Source organism: Convolutriloba macropyga, chromosome 7 (genome assembly GCF_964194025.1).
Source record: "Convolutriloba macropyga chromosome 7, txConMacr16.3, whole genome shotgun sequence".
NCBI classification, from domain to species: Eukaryota; Metazoa; Xenacoelomorpha; order Acoela; family Convolutidae; genus Convolutriloba; species Convolutriloba macropyga.
This window is the reverse complement of record NC_134474.1, coordinates 8,757,159-8,782,927: the sequence shown is the minus strand read 5'-3', so window position 1 is coordinate 8,782,927 and position 25,769 is coordinate 8,757,159. Positions and strand designations below refer to the sequence as shown.

The window sequence follows — 25,769 nt, the reverse complement described above, 5'->3', positions numbered from 1 at the left end:
TTTTGTTCGACGTTATGAATTGGTCTGGAACGAAGTTTGAAGCAATTTTTTTTAGCCTGTGTCCTTTTTGCAACATTTTTGCTTGACCATTTTTGTCTAGAACATTTTTTCGAATTTTTTTGTTGAGTGACATTTTCATGCTTGACATTTGGGTTTGTTGTTGACCCCTTCTAACTTGTTTGCCTCACCAGTCGTTCGAGAGCAATTCTTGCGACGTTAGTTTCAAGCTGAATTTTGCGATACGTTTGAAGGTCAATAAAGGGGTTCTTAATAATAATGGCTGTTTGGCTTTTTGACAAAAATTTCTTCATTTAATTTTAGTTCCTAAAGTTGTTATGTATCACCAGCGAATCAATCAACTTTTATTGCTATCTATTTTCTATAGCTTAGGTTTATTTTGCAGCAATTCCGACAATCATTGGCTAAGTTTCATTCTGTCAGCTGTTTTTGCAAATCACAATTGTTAAGTGCATTGTTCCGACTTTGTTTTCCCCCCTATTTTGATAGTTAAGCAATGCCGCTTTTCAAGCGTTAATTTTGTGAGAGATTCTTTTAAATTGCTCTCTTAGAGAAGCAATTATTGTAAACGTGTGTGTTTTTTATGCGAAATTTTCGCTTGACCGTTTTGACATTTTTGACCGTTCCGACCCGTCATTTCACGATCAATTTACCACAACAAAGACTTAAACGTTGATTTCAAGTGAATTGAAGCTCGTTGAAATTTCACAATGTTAATTTTCTACAATATATTTTAAGCAAGAATATTGGTCAGATGTGCCATTTAGCTTTTTAGCTTTGATTTCAGTTAAGGTTTGTCCAACTTTGCTCCTTACGAATGAATAGCTGTTAGGAATCAATCCTTATTCGGCTGTTTTGTTTTGTACAAATAGGTGTTTCGAACAGGTGTTTCAAATTTTTAAAAGACGTACGTGTCGGACTTATGAATTTTGCTATTTCCTTCACACTTCATGTCATTTTTTGTTGTGAGCTTTATAGAGCCTTGAGACCAAAGTAGGAGTTAGTTTTCTAACATTTTGGTAGTTGATATTTGTTGTTCAGCTATGTCTTAAAACTACATTTCTGAGTTTTTCGTTTTATTGTAGCTGCAAATCTGTAAGCTAAGAGAGTACCCATATCGGGGTGCTCTTGGTTTTGTTTCGTTTTCTGACGTTTTGGTTTTACATTTTATGACGCAAACCTCAAAGAAGCATTTTAAATATCTTTTCATGCCGCTTTTTCTTTGCAAATTTGCTGCTTTTGTTCGACGTTATGAATTGGTCTGGAACGAAGTTTGAAGCAATTTTTTTTTAGCCTGTGTCCTTTTTGCAACATTTTTGCTTGACCATTTTTGTCTAGAACATTTTTTCGAATTTTTTTGTTGAGTGACATTTTCATGCTTGACATTTGGGTTTGTTGTTGACCCCTTCTAACTTGTTTGCCTCACCAGTCGTTCGAGAGCAATTCTTGCGACGTTAGTTTCAAGCTGAATTTTGCGATACGTTTGAAGGTCAATAAAGGGGTTCTTAATAATAATGGCTGTTTGGCTTTTTGACAAAAATTTCTTCATTTAATTTTAGTTCCTAAAGGTGTTATGTATCACCAGCGAATCAATCAACTTTTATTGCTATCTATTTTCTATAGCTTAGGTTTATTTTGCAGCAATTCCGACAATCATTGGCTAAGTTTCATTCTGTCAGCTGTTTTTGCAAATCACAATTGTTAAGTGCATTGTTCCGACTTTGTTTTCCCCCCTATTTTGATAGTTAAGCAATGCCGCTTTTCAAGCGTTAATTTTGTGAGAGATTCTTTTAAATTGCTCTCTTAGAGAAGCAATTATTGTAAACGTGTGTGTTTTTTATGCGAAATTTTCGCTTGACCGTTTTGACATTTCGAGTGACTTTTACGCCCTTGACTTTTTGTGTCTCGTGTGATCTAAAATTCTCTCTCAATCACAATTTCAAGCAGCTAAACTCAATTGGGGGCACTTTAATACTAAAAGTTAAATGAAAAGGCACCGAAACTGGTGCCATTTTTCACTTTAGATCTTAATAGTGGTATATGTTAACCTCTAGTGTGGTTATTTGAAGCCCACTGTTGAACTTCTTAGTCCCATTTAGGCTCCCCTTCCCCCGACTGACACAGGCTGCAATTGATTAGAGCTCCCACTAGTCGTTCGAGAGCAATTCTTCCGACGTTTAGTCGTTTATGTTCGATGTTTTTTCTTTTGGTCAAAATGAATGCGCTCTCCACAATTCTCCACAATTCCCTTTCGCAGTATAGCTCAAAGTGGTTTTTCAGCTTTCGAAGGAAGATGGATTTAAATTCATTTTAGATATAACAGATGTGTGTCTGGGGACTAGGAACATGTCTGGGAAATTTTTAAAATTAAAAATGTCTATTGTGAGCAAATTTTTAGAAGTCTGAAAGTTGTTTTCGATATATTTTTTTTGTAATTCATTAGGTTCTGATTTCTCAATTTTTTTGTCTTTTTATTAGAGGTCTGTGAATCCACACCGATCAATTTTATCGTCACTTAGATGCCTAATTGAGTCTTTTTATCTGAAAGTTGATAAAAACGATAAATTATCCCATTTTTTAAGACCTTTTTTCAACTTACTATTTTTTCTATTACAAAAAAGTTTGAAATTAGAAAATTATTATTCAGATAAGAATGCGATCTTGACTGCCTAATCTTAAGCTTCTGATTGAATATCATACACACGGGAAAAGAAATCGATTTGAATGAAAACTTCAGTTCTTTTAGCATATAAGATTTTTTTCAGTGTCCCTAAGAATGCGAAATCAATTGCTCTCAAACGACCTTTCATGGTAGTAACTTGGGTACTGATACTGTTTTTTTTGCAAATTTTTGCTGGATCAATTTTTCATGAGACCGGTTTTCTTTCTTATTATCAAAACGGAATAAAGTGATGGAGCTCGAACGTTATAGGCTCACGTAATTGATAGGCTCTAAGTGTACTGTTAACCGAAGCTGCTGATGAAGCAGTAGTTCCACGGATGAAGACAGGTTTGTCAAACATCCCCTCCAGTCTATTCAGGCACTCCTTACACTGAGGTGAGCCCCCCCCCCCCCACAGCAGTCAGTGAAGATGACCTGGTGTTGCTTCTAAGAAATTAAGTTCTTAAATTATTTGAAAAGATTGATTAAGTTCTCGAATGTTATAAAATCAATGCCAACTCTTAGCCTTTTGCAGGGCAAAATTGTTTTAAAATGAGTTTTGTTGAAAACTATATTTTTTTAGTGGAAGATAGGACATTTTTTTAGGAGAGTTTTGAAGTTTTTCTTCGCTAGTTTTGACGTGTCTACTTGTTAAAAAAATTTCTAGTTAGGATTGTCCAAAGAAAAAGTATTTTTTTTGTTTTGTGTAATGGTTGTACATATATGCTGCAAGCCAAAAGCCTAATTCGATGGCAAATCGCTTCTTTTTCTCGTATTAGATGGCAAAAAAAACGTTGCGAAGAAAAATGGTGTTTTTCCACCGATTGAACCGTAGAAAGTTTTATATAATACAGAAAGGGTATGAGATGTTTAGTTTGTATGGGTTACAGCTCTTTTGACTTATTGGCTAGTTAATTGCTCCCGAGAGAAGTGTGGTGTGATACAATTTTTGTTGTAGTATGTTTAATTGCTCTCAAGCAAAGTTTGTTGCAAATATATATTGGTCCTATAAGTAGTCTTTTTGCTAATGCAATTTTTTGGTTGACTGATTTTTCTTCTGATTCATTTGACTTTTCTTCCTTAAAAACGGGTGAATGAGGTAGCGCTCGGAGGGCATTAAGTGGCCGAGCACATCTCTTAGAGCCTTGCTGGTACTTAGAGCCTTGCTCTAAGTATGCGATTCACCAAAACTCTTTTGAGACAATTTCAGGGAGGGCGTTTCTTAGCCTTAAAAGTTTGAGATTAAGTCACCCCCACAAGTCGCACTTGAATGACTGTTCATCGAACGAAACGTGAGAAACTGGTAAAGCCCGACTTCGAAAAGTCGCTGAGCAGCTCTTAGAGCTTTGCTAAGTGTAAGGTCCAACCAACGAAGCTACTGAGTAATACTTGAGGAATCAGAAGTCATTTCTTGTGAGGCCGACAGAACTGTAGAATACACCAATAACTCGTGTTTAAAATCATGTGTCTTTCCCATTTTTCAAAATGTGGGAATAAATATGCGAGGCAGGCTTGTTTTTTTTTGCAGTCCAATTTTTATTTTTTGTTTACGCATCGTCGCGAAAAAAAGTGAATTATTATATTGTAGCCCTAAGAGGCTGGTTTTGATAAAAGCAAATAAATTTTATCTCTGGCAAAGAAAGGGTGTTCTTTGAAAAAATGAAGAAAAAGAAAAAAGAAGATTTGGTGTTGTTTTAAAATTTATTTGTTCTGATAAAATTTTGGTTACATTAATTTGAAAATATATATTGAATAAACAATTTTCTTCAGAAACGAGAAGTGAAAATTGCTTTCTGACTCAAAAAACAAAAACCCAAAAGACGAAAATAATTGACATGATTTTTTATAAATTTTTACTAGTTTTTCTCTTTCCCTGTTACTATTTATTGAAATTATTTTTTATAAATTTTTACTAGTTTTTCTCTTTCCCTGTTACTATTTAAAGTTTTTAAAGTTTGAAATGTCTTTGTAGTTCAACCAGCTTCCGATATAGCCAAAACCGGAAAATCTTTTAAAAACTTTGAAATCGAAAAAATTAAATCAAAGGAGGCTAAAATTTTAGTTTCGTCCTTTTTTCTTTGAAAAGTTGCACAATTTTAAAAATTTGGTTTTTCATTTTTTAAAAAAAAGAGAAAAGTTGTTTCTTTTGGTTAATTAATCGTGATGCTGCAACTGACTTGATTTAAGCTAATTTAAGCTATTAACTAGTGTAAATACTGGCGCAAATTTACGCTGTACCTAGTAGGGTACAATTTTTTGTTTGGGTTTATTTCACATTAAATTTTGTGAAATGGTTCTATAGTAGTCATTCAAAATAGAACAAAAAAAACTTCATAGAACGAAAAAATTTTATGATCTGGTAAAATTATATCAGAATGAGCGCGTCCCGATTGCTTCTTCTTTTTCAAAAATCTGTTTATTATAAAATAATTGATAACGCAAGTGGTTTTTCATCTGGTAAAATTATATCAAAATGATGGTTCCGAGTTGTTATTTTATTTCAAAATGAAAAAATCGTACTGAAGATTGCTACCGAAGAAATGCTTCAGCTTGAGTTTTGAAAAATCGATAGTCAAAACAGTTTTTTGTCTCAGAACAAGGAAGAGATTTTGACAAACTTTAGACGCATGTTCGAACATTCTGTGCTACGCATTCTCGCGCGAGCAGCCTTATTATTTTTTTTATCAGCTATATATTTTTTGGCAGTATTTTTAACATATTTGGTTATGTATTGATTTAACTTGTTTTAAAAAATCTACGAGCTCATGTTATTTTATAGTGATACAATGACAAGATCCATAATGATCAGATAGCATTCGAATAATTAGAATATTGGCTAAATAGATATGGTTGATTTCTCAAGTACTGCTTTAATAGCGGATACGAAAATCACGAACGTCTGTAAGGTAGGTGCGTATAAGGCTTAAGTACTGTCATCAAATTGTGGAGCGTTAGCTGTGAATAACGGAGCCGAAAATATCTTAGTGTATATTTGATAGTTCTTTTTGACCGATCATGTCTTTAAAGAAACTTAAAATTTTTTGAGGCAGGATTCTTTAGCTTTCTTGTTCTCTCGAAAACGATTCTGTTTCGGCAGAGTGAAATTTTTTGAGCTGACCATTTTTATCAATGTTGAATCAGCTGCTGAAGATTGCATTCTAGCGTTTGTGAACCGAAGATTATAATCTAATGAACATTTTTTGTGACTTATTAGGTTCAGTTCCTGATATACAGTTATCATAAAATGAAATCTATGCAGTCTTCGTCGTTCTCTGAGCAAACGAATGCTTCTAATTTTAAATTTTATCAGATCTGATAAAATATCTGTAGCGTAACTTAGAAAAATAGGGTAAACTAGTTTTTGTGGAGCATTCGAAAATTTAGTCTAATTTACACAAAGTTCCAGATTTCATGCTCGGAGGCGGATTCCTAGCAACCGTGTTCCACCAAGGACGCGGGCTGCTTTCAAAACCAGCCTCCAAAGTCCTGTCACGTGTCAATAAATATATTCTACCTCAAACCCATTCGACCAGTTTAGACTTCACAAGGCAGCCGCATGACATCGGACATTTCCGAAGTGTCAAGTGGCGACCATCGAGGGCGACTCCAATCACGAGGTACAATGGGTACTCAATTCATAAGAGAATTGCCACTGGCAGACGAGGAGTTGAGATTCTTCTTAAGAAAATGTCGAACGGGGAGAAATTTATTGCACCTTATTGGGGATTGAGGTGAGGATTACCTTGTTAATTGCTCTTGAACGAAGTTCATAGCAATTATTGTAAACGTGTTGGTCTTTTTTGTGCAAATTTTTCGCTTGACCATTTTGCGTTTTTCTTCTAGAACATTCTTTGACATCTCAAGTGACTTTTTCACGCTTTCGTTCTTCATTTATGAGTGATCTCGATTGCTGTCACTCCGAAGTAATGCCTGTTGCTAAAATAAAATCGATTGCAGCATAGCAAAAAATAGGCCTGATAGCCGAGTGGGTAGTGCTTCTGGTCAGGGAGTGGGAGGGCAATGGTTCGAATCGGCGTGGTAAACTGTTTTTGCACCCGTAAAGAAAAATTTAGCTACAGCCACTGAATTAGATTGCCTCGCCTGTCGTTCAAGAGCAATTCTTCCGACATTAGTTGGTTTATGTTTAATTGGTCTCATCCTCGAAAACGATATAAGCAAACAGGTAGGTAACGCAGGGAGGGCCCAAGTTTCCCTTGAAGACTTTGGGCTTACTGGACTCCAAGCATGCGATTAACCGAAACTGTTTTGGAGACATAATTTTATTGTGTGAGGGAACGTCCGAGTTGACAAACGGACACGTTTCGCGCCTCCTCCAATATCAGCCTCCACACCCCTGCACATCGTTCCACCCGTAGCCCAGCTCGCTCGACCCCCTGCCGTACGCTACCGAGGAAGCCAAATGCTCACCAGGGGTTTGAGAGCAATTCGCACTGCTATTTTTGATATTTTCAAGTTACTTTTTTTTTGCAGGCCGTTTTTGCTACTTTTCGATTTTTGTTTCGTTTTATTGCATTCGTTGAAAATTGGAAAGACATCTATTGCTAAAAGACGTTTCAGTTACAAACTAATTACAATACCGTTGACATAAAACAGTGTTTTGTAGCGAAAGTTCACAAATAATAAGGTAATATGTACTTATTTTTGTTGCGTGCTTGGAGTTTCTGTTTTTCTTCAGATTTTTACAGCTCTGTGAGCTAATTATGGCTTTCCTAATTTGCTTTGGCATTTTGATAGTCTCGATTTTTTTTAGAGATTTAAAGAGAAATATTTTTATAGACATTTCTATTATATCAGGATTTTATTGAATTTCTATTTTGGTTCGGTTGGTTTCGGGGTTTAAGTGTTCCATTGCCTTATTTAACTTTAAATTGATTTTTTTTTGTGTCTTGGAAAGTTTCAGTATGTAATAGTTTTGTGAGGTGCTATTGTTGGCAGAGAGGAGTCATTGAGTAATTTGAGGAATTGTACGGGTTTGGAATTTATTTTTGGGCTATCTTTTAAGATATGTTCGGCTTATGTCACTGAGATGTCAATCTTGATTGATGGTTTTAGTTGCGCTAGAATAGTAAAAGAAGCTAAAAAACGATGAATTTTGGAGCGTTTTTTTTCAAATGACCTTGAAGTAGTGATAAATTGGTGTTTGAACTGTTTTCTGTTTTTGAAAGTAATTATTTTTACTTCAGGTAATTCGACTTCTATTTTGGCTGTTTTTCCTGATATTTTTAATTGTTTTCAGATGTCATGCATGTATTCTAGAAACGCCTAGTTGTCTTTTTGAACTCATGAAAAGTCAGTCAATGGTTTTTTACGACTTCGACAGTGTTTGTTTTATGACATATCGGTTGTTTCTTGTTTTGCCGTTTTTGTAGTTTTTTTCTTTTCTTGTTAGTCTCAACAAACGACTGTTTTAATTGAACATTTGATGAAGCGTAGTGGATGCGATGTAATTTATGCCTAGAATCGTTTATATCCCATTACCAAACGATAGGAACTATCAATAATGAGATTATACATTAAAATCTTTAGATAACAATTGAAACAATTAGATAACAGTTAGTTTCAATTGTTATCTGAAGATTTTGTCTACTTTATCACGACAATTCTTCCCGGTTGTTTAGTTCTTTGTTGTCCAACAAAGAATTAAAAAATGGGGAAGAGTAGTAGTGATAAAGTAGATAAAATTTTAAGATAACAATTGAACCTAACAATTGTTTCCATTGTTATCGATTGATTTTTTTCTACTTTATCGCCAATATTTTTCCCGGTTTTTTAGTTCTTTGTCGCCTTAATGTATCATCTAATTATTGATAGTTCCTATCGTTTGATAATGCGGAATAAATGATTTTAGTTGAGTTAGTAGTATCGTTCTTGATTTAATCAGTTTTTTAAAATAAAATTTCTTGAATTTTTGTTTTGCTGGTTGCATTCTTTTTCTTTTGTTTGATAATCTAATTACCGACTGGTATTAGTGGCTATCTTTTGTCGCGTAACAGATGCTATGTATTAGTTTCAATTGATTTCTAGTTTTGAAACTTTCTTGTTGCGGTATCATTGATCACAGTTCTCATCGAGTTAATGATTTATAATGTGTTCAGTTCACAGTTGGTGTTTTTTACTTGGATACTATATATTTCAAAAAAGCATTTGCGATTTTTTTTGTTCTGTGAGAATTTTGTACTGTTGAATGTCAAATCACTCAATCTGATTACTTGTCAGATCAATCATGGTTAGCTAAAGCGGCCTAAGTTGTTTGTTCATAGCTATTGCTTTCAATGTTTCCACGAAGTATTAGCGAATTCAACAAGTACTAACGGAGTACTATCAAAGTATTAGCGAAACATGTCGCATGGTAGTATTAATGGGCCGTTAACGAATCATAATTTAATAGCTTTGGATTTTATGACTTTAAAACTAATTTTTTCACAGAAATATTCCAGTATTTTTGAATCTCTACTCTTATTGCTGCTTTTTGTCAGTTTTCCCGAAATTTAACAGTTGATTGATTTTAATTAAGTGTAATTGTGATCAATTTATCAGATTAAACTTTTATCTACCGCTTTTTTTTCCTTAGGTACCATTTGTTTTTGAATGATATTTGGTGAGTGTCTGACTCTCGCCTTCATTTGATCTTTTGTTCTTTGCCACCAGATGGAACTGCTCATGGTTGTTGTATGCGAACGAAAAATTGTATGTTTTGCTGTGATTAAGGTTTTTTGTATGAAATTTCATGTTTAGTAATATGGCTCCACTAATTTTTTTAAATGGAAATCAAAAATAGCATTGGGTAACCACAATAATGCCCAATTATAAATGCCCGCTGTTTGAACTTTATAAGTCCGAGTTATGATATCTAATGCTTATTGGTATTGAAACTAGCCCTTGGATGCTCTCGGTAGGAAGCAGTAATATGTCCAACTACGAAATTAGTTCAAAATTGTTTGTACTCTAAAAATATTTTTGTGCAGCAAACTTCTCCATTCTGTTATTTCAATCCCAATCGTGGTCATGGGAATCAATTAAGTTTTTTTCCGACAATCTATTTGTAACGGTTTTTTGGGCACAAACATCTGCTTAGAGAAAGGTTTCTCTTCGATTTTTTAGTGATATCGATTTATGATGATATGGTTTGCCGTGAATTTTTGTGACAGTTGTTTATGTCAAATAAAATATGGGCACAGTTTTTTAGGTCCTTCTAGTTTCTTGCGTAGTTTTTCCTTTCAGCATTGTTCGTCTGTCTCTACAGATTTGACTTTTCCCCCATTAATTGGTAAATTTTGTATAAGGTCGCTTATCAGCGTTTTAGAAGTTTCTAAATGTACCTTTCACCGAAACTGTACATGAAGCTTAATATTATGTTGTATAGTTTGGTAGGTTTAAAACCTTCCCACCGACAGACCTGTATTGGCGCACCTCCGCCACTCTTTTTGACTGCTAAACCAGTGAGTCTACTCTATCTCTTAAGCTAACTGCAATCAGCCTTTGGAGAGCAGAGGCCATTCCTTACTCTGACTTTTTTTGTGTTTACAATGTTTTTTTTTTGTCAAAAGAGACTATTCGGGTTCTTTTTGAGCGAAATCAAACAACTTATTGCACAACAATTTTCACTAACATATATGAAAACAGCAAGTTTAAGAATATGACCCTAGTAACAGTAGTTAATGTTTCCTTTTTATCCATAAATCAGATTTGGGTGTATGCCGAAGAAACGCTCTGTGACCTAATGAATCATTAATAATTAAATCGCATCCCCCGCAATGCCTTTCCCAGGCTTACTTCTAATATTTATGAGCTTGATAATTCATTTATTGTTTTCCAGTGTAATAATGTGCAACTGAAGTTCAGTCTGAAAATGTTATTAAGTATGCAGTAACTAATAAAGACCTAGTATGTACATGCTTGAAAGAAAATTGGCAACAAAAAAGTTCAACAGATAATAGTCATTCAAAATTGTTGACTATTTCCTACTCTTGTCGAGACATTCTGAAAAATTTAATCGTGTTTAATTTTCCTCATTGAGTTGTATTTTTTTTAATAGAGCAAATTTTAGCTATGCTGAATTTTTGATCAAATTTGCACTCGAGTTTTTGACATGCATTTTGATTGTGCAACTGTAATCTAGTTACGTGTAATTGTGATCAATTTATCAGATTCAACATTTATCTGACGCTTTTTTGACTCAGGTACCATTTGTTTATGAATGAGTTTTGGTGAGTTTTTGACTCTCGGCATCATTTGATGTTTTGTTCCTTGCCACCAGACGGAACTTCTAACGGTTGTTGTATGCCTTCAAAAAGTGTATGGTATGCTTTAATTGAAGATTTTGCATGAACTTGCATGTTTTTTGGTAATCTGGCTGCTCTAATTTCCAAAAAAAAATAGAAATCAGAAATAGAAACCAAAAATGGAAACGGGTAAACCCTAGAATGCCCAATCATAAATGCTCGCTCTTTGAACTTTATAATTCTTGGTTGTGATCTCTAATGCTTATTGGTATTGATACTAGACTATTTGCGTTCTTTTTTCGAGCCATATCAAACAACTCTTTGCACAGCAATTTTCACTAGCTTGTATGAAAACAGCAAGTTGAAAAATATGACCCTAGTGACAGTAGTCAATGTTTCTTTTTTATCCATAAATGAGATTTGGGTTTATGCCGAAGAAACACTCTTTTACCTGTTTTATCATTAATAATTAAATCGCACCACCCCCTCAACAATACCTTTCCCAGGTTTACTTCTAATATGTATGAGCTTGATAGTTCATTTATCGTTTTGCAGTGTAATTATGTGCAACTGAAATTCAATCTGAAAATGTTATGAAGTTACTAAAAAAGACCTATATATGTACATGCTCGAAGGAAAATTGACAACAGAAAGTTAAACAGATAATAGTCATTCAAAAATATTGACTATTTCTTATTGTTGTCTAGACATTTTGAAAAATTTAATCGTGTTCAATTTTCCTCATTGAGTTTTCCTGTGTTTTTAATTGACCAAATTTTAACTATGCTGAATTTTGATCAAAATTGCTCTCGAGTGTTTGACATGCATTTTGATTGTGCAATTGCCGCACTTGAAACACGCAAAGTGAACAAAAGGAATAAGTCCTCTGTGTTTTCTGCAGAAATGCTTTTAGTTTTGAAGCACGTTTTGACGTCATAAAATGAAAGCTTTTGCAAAGGCAATTAGCGTGATGAGGAGAGTGGTTTATTCAAAAATAGAAATTGGGAAGGGTTGGAAAATTTAAATTCCTGATTGATGTGCAGTTTTATTTGGGCTAGATTAACAAAATTTCATGCCTTCATGCGCTTGTGGCTGCGCTAGTCGCACTCTGTCGGTTATCTTGTATGATCTTGCGTTTTTTGAGTATTCTTATTGAAGATCTTATTGGAGTATTCGTTTTTTCACAAGATTTTTGCAAGGGTTTTTTAGGATTATTCGTTATTCATAAGGTTTTTGCAAGATCTTTTAGAATTATACGTTTTTTCACGAAATTTTTGCAATATCTTACAATATAACCGTCGGTGATAGTCTAGGGGAATTTTTAATTCTCTGCTGCAAATCTGAAGTTTACAATCTAAGGATAGCTATAGCAGTATTTTTATACTCGAAATTACAAATTATGGTATCTGAGCATTTAATGCACTCAATTGAAGATTGTAGCAGTTATTTTAGTCTTATTTTTCATGTTATGCGAATTTTCTTACGCTTCATTTTTCGTTTCACCTCTTTAACATTACTTAAACATTACTTAAAACAAGTTTCGTAACCCACCTTACTGTGCCTGAATATGCTGTATTTAATGCTTTTCTTAATTAGATGTGAAATATCTGAGTTGATGGCGAATGAATAGTTACAAGAATTTGCAACTTGGCAGTTTTCAAGTTACAAGAATTATTCAGTTTCTTGGTTTAAGCACAGTTGTTGCTTAGGATGTTTCTGCTTTAAACTTAAGTTGGTGCACTTGCAATGTCCTACAGATTTCGTGTACAATTTGCTTAAAAGGAACGTAAAAGTGCTCTGAATTTGGTGACCAGTCTAACTAGCCTAGATATGTCTCTTTTAAGTTCTTGCGTTTTTTAGAGATAATAATTCGACTTGTGTATTTTTTTTATAAGCTAACGATTTTTGGTGAAAACTTGTTACTGAGAAAAGAATGTTAGAAGAGGAAGAATTTTTTCTCCGACTTTGTATACCCAAACAGAACAAGCGACCCTTTGAGAGTTAGTTGCACAGAATATTTTAGCATACGTCTCCATCGGCTAAAAACATTTCTCTGCTGTGGAGAATAAAACTCTTTTCCCTGTCTCTATAATACTTGGAGCAATAATTTTGAAGCATTTTTAGTAAGGTTTTCTTAAATGTAAAAACCTGGCTGAAAATTTCCTTGCCATCAACTGTTATCAGATGTAACACCTTGCATTGTGGTATATTTTGCAATATAAAACGGTTTTTTTTTTTGCGGAAAATTGATGATCAACCAGAATAATCCGCAAAAATTTAAAGTGCTGAAAAAAAATTATTGTTAAATCAGCGACAGTCGAGCTTTGATGCACATATGCCAACTGAAACATACAAACAGATAATTGATAGGAAGCGATCTTCATGTGAAGCTTAAAAACTGGCAGAAACTGAATGATAAAATTCTCCGATTGTCTTCTAAGCCATGTTTTTCTCTTTTTTTTCAAGTATATAATACTGGTGAATTTTTTTACCAAATAATTGGAATTGAGAGCTACTGCGGAAATTCTAAAACCAATTAAGACGTTGAAAAAATATTCAAAAGTTGTGTCACATAAGTTGATGAATCTCAGTTTATTTTTTTTGGCAAAAATTGTATCTTAGTTTTTATTTCAAATTTCTATATTCGGTCTATTGTGTGCAGTTTTAATTAAATCAAACGTTAAACGATTTCAAGGAACATCATTGCAATGTTTCCTTGAAATATTGAAGTAAATTGGTTAAGCTGGAGTGAAAGTTTAGTTTGCACAAAGTTAAAACAAGTATTTTTCCCCTCTTTCAATAAGAAAGTAAATTTGACCTTTAAAATATTCATCGAAAAATCATATTGATTTTTGCTGTAGTTTTAGTTGCTCTTCAACAAAGATCATAGCAATAATTGTAAATAATGTATTTTATCAATGCAAATTTTTCGTTTGACCATTTTGTGCTCTTCTTCTAGAACATTTCTTGACGTCTCAAGACTTTTTCACGGTTTCGTTCTTTTATTTGAGTGATTTCTATTGCTCTCACTTCGAAATAAAGCTTGTTGCTAAAATAAAATAGATTGCAGCATAGCGAGAAGGAGGGCCTGATAGCTGAGTTGCCAGTGCTTTGGTCAGGGAGCTGGAGGCCAATGGTTTGAATCCCGGCGTTGTAAACTATTTTTGCACCCTTAAAGAAAAATTTGTGTAGGCTACAGCCCCTGAATTAAATTGCCTTGCCTGCTGTTCGAGAGCAATTCGTGTGACATAAGTCGGCTGATATTTTTTGATGTTATACTGCTGATTAGTTGGAAGCCAACCGTAGAGCTTGAGTTTTAAAACCAAGTTGAGGCTGAAAATTATATATAGTTCGTTGTGTTTTCTCGAGGATTTATTTTTTCCATTGATCTGGTTTTCAATATACCATTATGGTTCAGCTCCATATTTCATATTTTTTTGTTCTGTTAAAACCAAAACTCTAACCGACCTGATTTGTAGCGTTTGGTGTAAATTTTTGCAAAAAGTTTTATTTTTCTGAAAATTGTTTGTTTTTATTGCATGAAGTAAAACATACTATCTGATCTGTACCGTGTCCGTTGATTAAAGTCGGAGAACTTGAGAATTTGAAATTAGAAGCTACTCACAGTAATAGGAAAAAATGATTAAAAAGGTAAATCTTTTTCATTGTCTTAAGATATTTTTTATCAGATTTTTTTCTTAAGTGTTACGCATTCACTCAGCTTTGTAACGTCTTCGTCACAGCGATTCTTGTTTTAATTAAAGGACATAGTTTTGTGTTTTAGCGTAATTTGGAAGAAACTTGAAAAATTGCGTAGTTTTACTTTTTGTTCATGAACCGTTTGATGTTCGTCGCTTTTCTTATTTCATTGAATTATACAAATGTTTGTTTTTTCCAGTCATTCAATTTGCTTTTTTTAGTATCTATAATTTTAAAGTTTCTGTGATTGTTCAGTAATCTGGAGAAGCCAACATATTATAAAACATATTTTTTTGTTTCTTATTAAAAAATAATTGTTATTAGTCTACACCTTCGCCAATCCCCCAATACGGATTTTCAGTTTTCTGTCTCTTGTTTCCTTCCATTTTGAAAAATGTTCCCTTTTTCATCCTATAATAATATTGGTAGTTTAAAAAAATCAATGGTTTTTTTTAAAAAATCAGAACTAAAAGTTGAAGCTTCTCTTTTGCCTCTACTATGCTGGAATCGAGAAAAAAGCGGCCTGGCATATTGCCGCATTTTGAAACATAGCCGGTAGAATACTGGAAACGACTGGAATCGTCGTGCAAAGTAATCTCTACCCTAACTTGGACAAAATCAGAATATCGAAAAAAACACTAGAAATAACAAAAATAGTAGACCAATATAACATAAAAAGCGTTAAAATTTTTTCAGTTCAGGGGTGTGGGTAGGTGCTGGTGAGGGGGTGGGGGGGGGGTTAGTAGGTGGGGCAGGTAGGTGGTATGGGGGGTGTAGGTAGATGGGTGGGGGTAGGTACGTTGCGGGGGTAGGTAGGTAGGTACGAGGGGGGTGGGGGGTAGGTACGTTGGGAGGGGGGGGGGGAGGCACATAACGTTGGGGGGGTAGGTACGTGGGGGGTGTAGTTTTTTTTGGGGGGGGGGGTAGTTTTTTTTGGGGGGGGGGTAGGTAGGTAGTTAAATGGGATCAAACTTTCTCAAAATGACCTCTTCACCTTGAATATTACCAGTAGTTCCTAATTACTATACATTACAAACTAAGCTATTGTTAAAGTACAATGTTCGAAAACAGAAGTCAACAATCAAAAACGGAGGTAAATGCTCGAACTGAAAGAAGTCAAAATTCAAGTCATGAACAAACTTGCTTTCTGCTAATAAAAAACCTGTAGAATCTCAATACTCCTCTTCGAGTCGTAAAAATGTTATGCAATTACAAATATTAAGTTCAAAACTGGAAATTCTGCTCAATCGGTTTTTGGCTGTTTTGAAGTTAAATATGCCCACAGAAAATTGAATAGTGGCGTGAAATTAGACCAAAACGAGCTAGTAATGACAGCAGCTAATGCTCAAATCTATTCATCGACTATTTTTCGAACAAGTTTAACAGTTTTTAACCCAAATACCTTAAATGAGTTTAAATTTGTCCTCTATATTGGTCTGTGAAAATCGTTATGGTGTTGTGAAATCATATGAACTTTGCCTGACTAATAACAATAGGTGAACATTAGTGATTATGAACTGAAATCATTTCATAAGGAGAAAATAATTGTTTTATTAGATGGAAGAAGCACATCTATTCACCTCTAATCCGCTTTCGCCCTGAAGGTGGACCAGTTGACCCTTCTTGGAAACCGTTAGTGAGGCCAAAAGACTACGTCCGATTCCACAGACCAGACCCAATTGATTCAGCATCGAGCAAACGCACCCCTCATGGATACCTGTTTGATTATTCGGGAGAAGGGAAGAGACAGAAGAAAATGCCCCCCATTGAGACTGACAAGTACATAACAGCTGTTGATGCACAATATCCTTACAAAACATCAACTGCAAGATAGTTTGAGCTTTTGACTACTGCGATATTTTTAACGTTATTATTGTCTTCTAAAATAAAAAGTACAGAAAACGGTTGCAATCGAGCCAAAACAGTTTTGCTTCATTTTTCATCAGTTTTCAATATCGTTTTGCTCTGTTTTCTAACATTCATCTCATCTATCGGCTTGATTTTTTGGATCCATTTTTCGATATCGCAATTGATTTTTATGTTGTGATTTGAATTGGAAGTTCTTTAGAAAGAAAGAAAGAACGTGTTTATCCGAAGCCAATAATCTATCAAAACAAAGTAAGCAAGATTCCGATTAAGAGATACCATATGGTGCTTTTAGTACTGACCGAATGAGCGTTTTATTCAACTTCGTGAGAAATTTTAAAAAAAATAGTGGAGGGGACTATATGCCCATCTGTTTTTTTTGTTGAGTCAATTTTGGCCGATCGATATATTCAGAGATCTGTGAGTGGTATCCTTAGAAAGCCCGCCAAGCGCAGTTTATTAAATTAGAACGTTTTTTTTTCGAGGAGTTATTGAGGTTTATAGTGTTTGTGATTATTTGACATTTGACGCAATTAACTGCTTTCGAAGGATGTGATCTAAATTTTGCTCTCATTAAAACGTGGTAGCAGCTGAACTCATGTGGTGGCGGTTAACTACTAAAAGTAAGATGAAAAGTGCGCCCAAATTTGTTGCGATTTACTTTACTTTGAATTTTATTAGTGGTTATAGTGGTATATAATAACCTCTGTCATTTGAAGCACCCTCGGTTAATTTAGATACCCCCTCACCCGACTGAAGTAGGCTGCAATGGATTTGAGCTCCTACTGGTCCTTCGAGGGCATTTCTTCTGACGTTGATCGGTAATGTTTTTTCAGGTTTGCGCAAATTTTCATAAATTTTATGAACATTTTGATGATGGTGTTTTTACCTTGAAAGATACAGGAGGGATTTTGAACAGTTTGACCTAAATTTTTTGGTTGAAATTGTCGCTAAATTTTTGAAAATTCAGTTTTCAGGAAAACGACACCAAATATGCTCCTTTAACCCACTTTGTCAACACTTGACGAAATTGCCGGTTATTTGCTAATTTGAATTGATACTTATCCAAAATGCCTTTTTTGTTTTTTGATATGTTGATTTTTGCATAATTATGTATTGCAATAGTTTTTTTGGAAGAATTAAGCACTTTCAATAAGTGTGTGGTTTGATAGCAAGGCTATTTCTTTCATTGCCAGCTTTAAAATCAAAAAGAGTTCGTATTGTTCTGGGGCGCTGTCTTTTTTCGAAATCTTTTCGCACTTTGTTTGCAGACAATTCATATCAAAGTTCAGTTATTGAGAGATCCAATTTCAGTTCAATGGGGGCCAATAAGCTTACATTATGTTTCCAGAGAACAGCTCATTATGGCTCCGGCAAATTGTTTTCGTAAACCTTTAATGAGTTCTTTAATTTGGCTTGGATTTGGTGACCTCTTCGTAGTTTTATGACTTTCTAACTTTAATCTACGGATCAATTGTTTTATAGGAAAATACAAGGAAATCCATCTCAAGCTTTCATTTGATACCTGTTGGCTCTTAGAATATAATTGTTAAAAAAAATCAGTGAAGTTTTGAACTTTGCCATTCATCTAAGTCTTATTTCTGTCAATTTGACACCTTAGTTCATTATTGACATGTCTTTTGTCATTCTAGTGAATGAATAATTATTTGAACTAGCCGTTTTATGGCGTTTTAAAGGTTGATTGTATGACGTTGATACAATGAGTCTCAATGAAAATTTTGTAATTTTGGGAAAATTGCCCATGTTCAGGTTGTTTTGTGGTGCCTTGTCACGCTATCACATTAATGATAGGTCGCACTGGTATTGAGAGGAGGCCAAATGGAACATATAATTTTTTTACGAATATTATGTTATCGTTGTCATGTCTTCTCTAATATTGATTTTATATTTTAGCTGATGATTTTATAGCTGTAACACGATGTATTATTGTAAAACTTCATTTTTGAGTAAAACTTCATTGTTTGTGGTTCTTTTTGTTGCCTTTCACTTTGTCCCTTTGAAGAGGGTCAAATTAGGCCCAAGAATACATATTTAAAATCTTTTCAGTAAATAGCTTATGATTTCAATGGCTTCAACACTGTATTTTTGTAAATTGTTCCTAATTTTTCTATTTTTTTCCGGTAGTTTTTATTTTGTAATCTTATGACTTATTTCACCAGTGACAGGTCCCATTGGCTTCCTAAGGAGTTGTCCATGAATCTGATTAGGTGTTATGACTTCTGAAATTTATTGGTTTCAAAAAATGATATCAAGTCCCATTATGGACAGATCCTATCTGCTCTCTATTGAAGGACAGGTTATTTACCTTCGCCTTAGTTTTTGTCTGATGTTGTTTTCACTTTGTTACTGTGTGTTTTTTAAATAGTTTCGGCCGTAATTATTTTTTGCCTTTTTGTTTTTGTTGTTTGTCTGGCCTCATATTGACAGGTCTCATCGGCGCTCTAAATCTTTTCGCACTTTGTTTGCAGACAATTCATATCAAAGTTCAGTTATTGAGAGATCCAATTTCAGTTCAATGGGGGCCAATAAGCTTACATTATTTTTCCAGAGAACAGCTCATTATGGCTCCGGCAAATTGTTTTCGTAAACCTTTAATGAGTTCTTTAATTTGGCTTGGATTTGGTGTCCTCTTCGTAGTTTTATGACTTTCTAACTTTAATCTACGGATCAATTGTTTTATAGGAAAATACAAGGAAATCCATCTCAAGCTTTCATTTGATACCTGTTGGCTCTTAGAATATAATTGTTTAAAAAAATCAGTGAAGTTTTGAACTTTGCCATTCATCTAAGTCTTATTTCTGTCAATTTGACACCTTAGTTCATTATTGACATGTCTTTTGTCATTCTAGTGAATGAATAATTATTTGAACTAGCCGTTTTATGGCGTTTTAAAGGTTGATTGTATGACGTTGATACAATGAGTCTCAATGAAAATTTTGTAATTTTGGGAAAATTGCCCATGTTGAGGTTGTTTTGTGGTGCCTTGTCACGCTATCACATTAATGATAGGTCGCACTGGTATTGAGAGGAGGCCAAATGGAACATATAATTTTTTTACGAATATTATGTTATCGTTGTCATGTCTTCTCTAATATTGATTTTATATTTTAGCTGATGATTTTATAGCTGTAACACGATGTATTATTGTAAAACTTCATTTTTGAGTAAAACTTCATTGTTTGTGGTTCTTTTTGTTGCCTTTCACTTTGTCCCTTTGAAGAGGGTCAAATTAGGCCCAAGAATACATATTTAAAGTCTTCAGTAAATAGCTTATGATTTCAATGGCTTCAACACTGTATTTTTGTAAATTGTTCCTAATTTTTCTATTTTTTTCCGGTAGTTTTTATTTTGTAATCTTATGACTTATTTCACCAGTGACAGGTCCCATTGGCTTCCCAAGGAGTTATCCATGAATCTGATTAGGTGTTATGACTTCTGAAATTTATTGGTTTCAAAAAATGATATCAAGTCCCATTATGGACAGATCCTATCTGCGCTCTGTTGAAGGACAGGTTATTTACCTTCGCCTTAGTTTTTGTCTGATGTTGTTTTCACTTTGTTACTGTGTGTTTTTTAAATAGTTTCGGCCGTAATTATTTTTTGCCTTTTCGTTTTTGTTGTTTGTCTGGCCTCATATTGACAGGTCTCATCCACGCTCTAATTGGGCATTATTTAATTCATATATTGGTTTGAGTTTATAACAAGTTTTTTTACGCATATGCCATTTCGTTTCGTAGAGTGGGTGATTTTTTGAAATTTTCCTCCCTCTTCCTTATTTGGGAGGCAATTAAGTCAAAAATGCGGATGAGTGGGGTGGGAGCATTATCTGCGGACGCATATTACTGTGCTTCCTTTTTGTTTCTATTGTTTTTTCGAGCAAGCTGATCATTTGAGGGCTACAGTGCTCCACTCAAATACATTTGTCGAATTATATACGCCTCTGGAATATTATTTTCAATGGAGAAATAAAAACGTTTTTGAAATTGGTCAGGTACCTAAACCGTTAGGTTTAACAATCAATTTTTTTACAATATTATATGCAGTACCACAGAGCTCTTCTTTTTACAATGTGGTCGATATATAGGCTGAAGAGAGCTATAGCTTGTAGGACCGTACACTAAAAACATCTTAATGAACTATCTTAGGGGGATTTAGCAGGCGCAATTAATGTGATAAACGAACAGTACTGCATTCGAATCAGTATATCTTACTTGCAAGCAAAAGTGTGCTAACCATTGTACCAACTTGTGTTAAGCTCTCGATCTTGGGCATCTCTTATAACCCATTCTCATGTTCTTGCTGCTCAAGGCCTCATTTCTCTAGCCAAGTATACGTTGTACAAGCAGAGCTTCTTGTTATGCTATGTCAGGCTTATCTTATGCACAATTTACATTAGGTTGTTATCTCTCAGCCGTCTTCCGCACTATTAAATGAGTCAAAAAGCTTTTTGACTCATTGAAAAAACACGGTCCTGCTTTTGGTTACCATATTACCAAATGCCACATCATTACAAAAGAACAGCTTTTTGAAAAAGAACAGCAGATTTTTGTTCACGACGCAGTTGAAATAGTTGACGGTTGTGGAGTACTTGGTAGTGTAATAGGTTCTGATAATGCAGAAAAAAAATTGTAGAAAGATCACTAAAACAGCAGAAGTCGTTGTTAAGAAAGCTAGCCGCTCATGCCAATGTTTCAACTCAAAATGTTTATAAATTGTTCACTTCATCGGTTCAGCATAAATTGACCTTCTTAGCACGTACAGCACCCAATATTCAAGACCTTTTAAGAGAATGTGAGAAATCAATCAAGGATGAGCTATTACCTAATCTATTAAAGAATTTCGCCTACAATACAAAATACAGGGATATCTTCTCGTTGCCGATAAGGGAGGGTGACCTGAACATCCTTAAACCTGATGACCGCCTTAAAGAATATGAACGATCAATTCAATTGTCAAGTCCTTTTTTCCTATCTCTGCCCGAAGCCAAAATAAAGCAACAAATCATACATGAAATAAAAAGGAGAAAGAGCTTGCTATCAAATCAAAGACGAGAATTAAGAGCGAATTGAATAAGAACGAGATTCGCTCACTTGACTTAGCTAGTGAAAATGGTGAATCAAGCTGCTTGAACGCTATGCCATTGAAGCGTTATCACTTCGACCTAACGAAAACGAGTTTTGTGATGGCATTGACCTTCGCTATGGCCGGGACCCAGTGAAGATGCCATCACTATGCGCATGCAATGACTTCTCTGTGGCACATGCCCTCCACTGTCAGAAAGGATGATACACGCACATGAGACATAATGAACTCCGCGATTCCTTTGCGAAACTGTTAAGTGATGTCTGTCATGATGTTGGGATCGAACTTCATCTTCAGGCGTTGCAAGGGGAAACCTTTGTTCTGAAATCAACGACAACTGATGATGATGCAAGATTTGATAACAAGGCCAACGGACTTTGGGAATCGAGGTTCAACAAAACCTATTTTGATGTGAAAATTTTCAACCCGCTGGCAAAAAGTTGCCCTGAAAGCAGTAGCGAAGCCTACAAGTACCATGAATCTATTAAAAAGAACAAATATGAACAAAGAATAACTGAGGTTGAGAAAGCAACGTTTTGTCCGCTTGTCTTTGCATGCACTGGTGGAGCTGGCCCATCAGCTTCAAAAGCGCTGAAACAACTGGCATCAAAGCTCTCTGCGCAAAAAGCGGACAGCTACGCTGATATAAGATTGTATCTAAGGACAAAAATCAGCTTTGCTCTCCTTGCGGAGTTCTATCCTCTGCATTCGTGGGTCACGGACACTTAGGAGGACCGAAATTGTAGATGCCTCGATGAGAGCTGTGGTTGAAGAAGGGAGGCTGTTAGTTTGACTCATCTACTTTCATCATTATTTGTTTGTTTTCTAATGCTCTCTGTGTTTTGTTGTACTTCCTCATCTGATGTTTGTATATATCATTCTATTAACAGATTTAAACAATACAAAAAGCTTTATGAAGACGTAGTGCTGGGATAGCCATGGATCAGCCAATATTCATCCAGTGTTGGGGAGGGCATTTTTTAATTTACCTTTTTTAAAATTAAAACAGCGCTACTGGGATAATATGATATCATTTAACATAGTGGATTATTCTGCCTCAACTTGGCTCTTACCCAGCACTGCGTTCCCAGTCAGAATTTAAATAATTGACGCGATTTTTATAGGAGAGTTTGTTCCTAAGCAAGGAGGCTCGTTAATGTGCGTTTGCACATGATGTGTGTTCCGACCCGAGCTCGTCTACATCTTTGACTTAATTGTGAAACAAATGGAGAGATAACAAAAATAGATGTTTGAGTTTAAAACATTCGGTACACAAACTATCTAATTGAAATACATAATGCCATGCCTCATTACAGCGCCAACGAGATCTGAAATTACAGAGACTACGAGACAAAATCAAACAACAAAATTAGCAAAAACAAAATTTTCACGGCAAAAACTGAATATCTAAATTTAAAAGCACCTACTAACAACTTCAAAAGACAGTCAGATAAAATCTTAACAACACAAAGCTAACAACACAAAGCTACTTTTTCCTAACTATTCAGCACATGAAAAGTTTTCTCAATGAGACTCGGTAACAAGTTTGACAAAGAACGAAGAATGAGGCGAAATTCAAAAATCAATCAACATTTATTAAACCAAGAAATTTCAATAGTCTTAAAAATCATTAGCTTTTAAATAATTAATCTGTGATTAATTACTAAAAAGTCATTACAAAAGTAAAAGGACCTGTCTTTGCTTAGACTAAGCCACAGAAACGAACTAAAGAAAAACTCAAAAAATTACAAACTGTTTGCGAAAACACAAACTGTTGCTACCATTAAAATCATTAGCTATTATCTGAATATTTTGTATTTTTAATTCAATTGTTATTTCTACTTATTCAACTGAAGATTTTTTACTGAGAGATTAAATAAGTTTACTTGAGCTACATTTGAAAACCATTGGGATCTGTCATTACGCGATTGTTCTGAAAGAAGAGAAAAGGACCTCTCATTGATGGAAATAAGTTACAATTTGAAGAAAAGAACAACAAAAACTGAAAAATATTTGAAAATGTGTGTCATAAACTTTAACACTATTCCCTATAAACTGACTGATTCGGGTAACATCTTTCATTCAATCCTCAATTACAAGCTTATGAGATCTGTCAGCAATTTACTTCTAGCTAAAGAACAAAAACAGGCAAAAACAGCAAAATCAAGAAAAAAAAATCAGCTACAAATGTGTCGAATTTTCAACGGAAGCCAGTAAATACGCTAAATTTTTCCTCGATGGGACAACGAGTCTGCCATTCATATATCATCAATAAGACCTTACAATAAGTTAATGACTATGAAAACAGCAACAAAGACAGGCAAAAACCAAACATTCAGTAGAAAAGTACCAGAAGAAAATGTCGAAGCAATTTAAATCATAAGCTCTTCTCTGAAAACTTTATCTGTGATCCGTTGAACTTCTTCCCTAAACCAATGGGAACTAGCAGTAATAGGATAATAAGATTTCAAATGATCCAATAATAAGAAAAAGCACCCAAAAATTTAAAAATTATGAAATCTTGTGGGTCCTGTCAATACTGAGACTGACTAAAAGTTCACGAAAAAAGTTAGATTGGTTGATGTTCAAAAAATTTTTTTGAAAAATTATCTTATAACTCTTAAAAGCCATTAAATTCAATAGCTTTCCACGGAAGTCAATAAATACGCTAAAATATGCCCCGATGGGAGTACAGGAATGTTTGTCATGCATAGGTAATTAATAAGACATCACAATAATTCTTATGATTATGAAGACAACAACACAAACAGGCGAAAACAAAAAAAATTCAGTAGAAAAGTGCAAGAAGAAAGTGTTGAAGCCATTTAATCCATAAGCTTTGCCATGAGAACTGTATCTGTGATCCACTGAACGTCTTCATTAAGCGAATGGAGCTATCAATATTTGGATAATGTGATAAGATTTCAAAAGCAACGAATAATACCAAAATATCCAAAAATTTTAAAAAATTTTTTCGAAATCTTTTTTTATTGAAGTCAAATAACCAATAGTTAGATGATAAAACCGCTAGCCAGATGAAATTTGGTTGCAGTAGGAAGGAAGAGGGTGCTGTCATCACTGAGACTGATTTACAGTTCAAGAAAATAAGTTTATGATGGTTAATGTTAAAAACAATTTCGAAAAATTGTTTTTAAAGCCTTAACAGCCATTAGCTGTCCACTCAAAGCACTAGATATGTTCCCTTAGTGCTCATTACGGAACATATTGCACTGTTAGTCAATGAGTCCATGCCATAGGACTCCAGAAAATTAGTAAAACCTCAAAAAGAAATTCAAAATTTCATTTAAAATTACCAAAACTCAGAGTCGAAGCTAAAAAAACATGAGCAATTCCTTGAAAACGATTTTTTTATGTTCATTGGGCTTCATTTGACTGTAAAGGTGGTTTGTCTTTAACGGAATTTCGATATGAAAAGTGACTTGTCTCTAGGTGACCTAAAAAAGCAAAAAAAAAGTTCTATAAAAAAAGAGCTCTCAAAAAGAATTCGAATTTTTTTTGATAGTGAACTGCCCTATGAGACCAGAACGAAAATCAAAAAATCTTTATAATTTTGAATTCTACGCTGGACGATGATACCACGCACATTTCTCTACGACGAACATATCGATCGGCCAAATTGACTGAACAAAAAACCCATTTGGGTATATAGTTCCTCCCCCCCCCCCCCCCACCCACTAGTTGGGTCGGAGCAATAAGTGCTCGCTTGTTGAATATCAATACTACACCTATCCAAAACAGAGATAAAGATTGAAACACTAGCTTTAATGTTCATTTTAGAGTCATTTATAGAGAGTTATTTATTTCAGATGATCTGCTCTCAGATTACAGCCGTATTATTGATGATGAAGCAGCCGCAGCTCAATAAATGATATGCTGATAGAAAGTTAGAAATTCGGTCCTCTCTTTGTTGAGCTTCATTTAGCCTCTGATTGTTATTGATAGAGGAACAATTTTTGAAAAATGGTGGTCCTCGCCCAAAAAGAAGGTTATCTTAAAATCAGCTGCATTATGGATGTCGTTTAATGATATATATTTTTGTATACTTGCAAGAAATATTTGATCTTTCAAATTAAATTTTATGATTTTCTCTGCAAATCGTTGGTCAATCTACGATGTCCAAAATGCGTTTATTCAATTTTTTTTGCAGGACAAAGACA

General features: G+C 34.5%; 1 protein-coding gene across 2 annotated transcripts; it reads left to right on the top strand.

The window, feature by feature from the left end:
* The first annotated feature begins 6,084 nt into the window (after positions 1 to 6,084).
* LOC142342076 (uncharacterized) lies at positions 6,085 to 25,707 on the top strand. 2 transcript variants are annotated; one of them, XM_075393257.1, is made up of 3 exons: positions 6,085 to 6,411; positions 16,180 to 16,401; positions 25,419 to 25,707. In XM_075393257.1, the coding sequence occupies exons 1-3, from the start codon at positions 6,092 to 6,094 to the stop codon at positions 25,420 to 25,422; spliced, it is 546 nt and encodes a 181-aa protein (XP_075249372.1). In that variant the 5' UTR covers positions 6,085 to 6,091; the 3' UTR covers positions 25,423 to 25,707. The 2 variants fall into 2 exon arrangements, with proteins under 2 accessions (XP_075249372.1, XP_075249371.1); XM_075393256.1 differs by lacking the exon at positions 25,419 to 25,707 and having other exon boundaries at positions 16,180 to 16,669.
* The last annotated feature ends 62 nt before the right edge of the window (positions 25,708 to 25,769 follow it).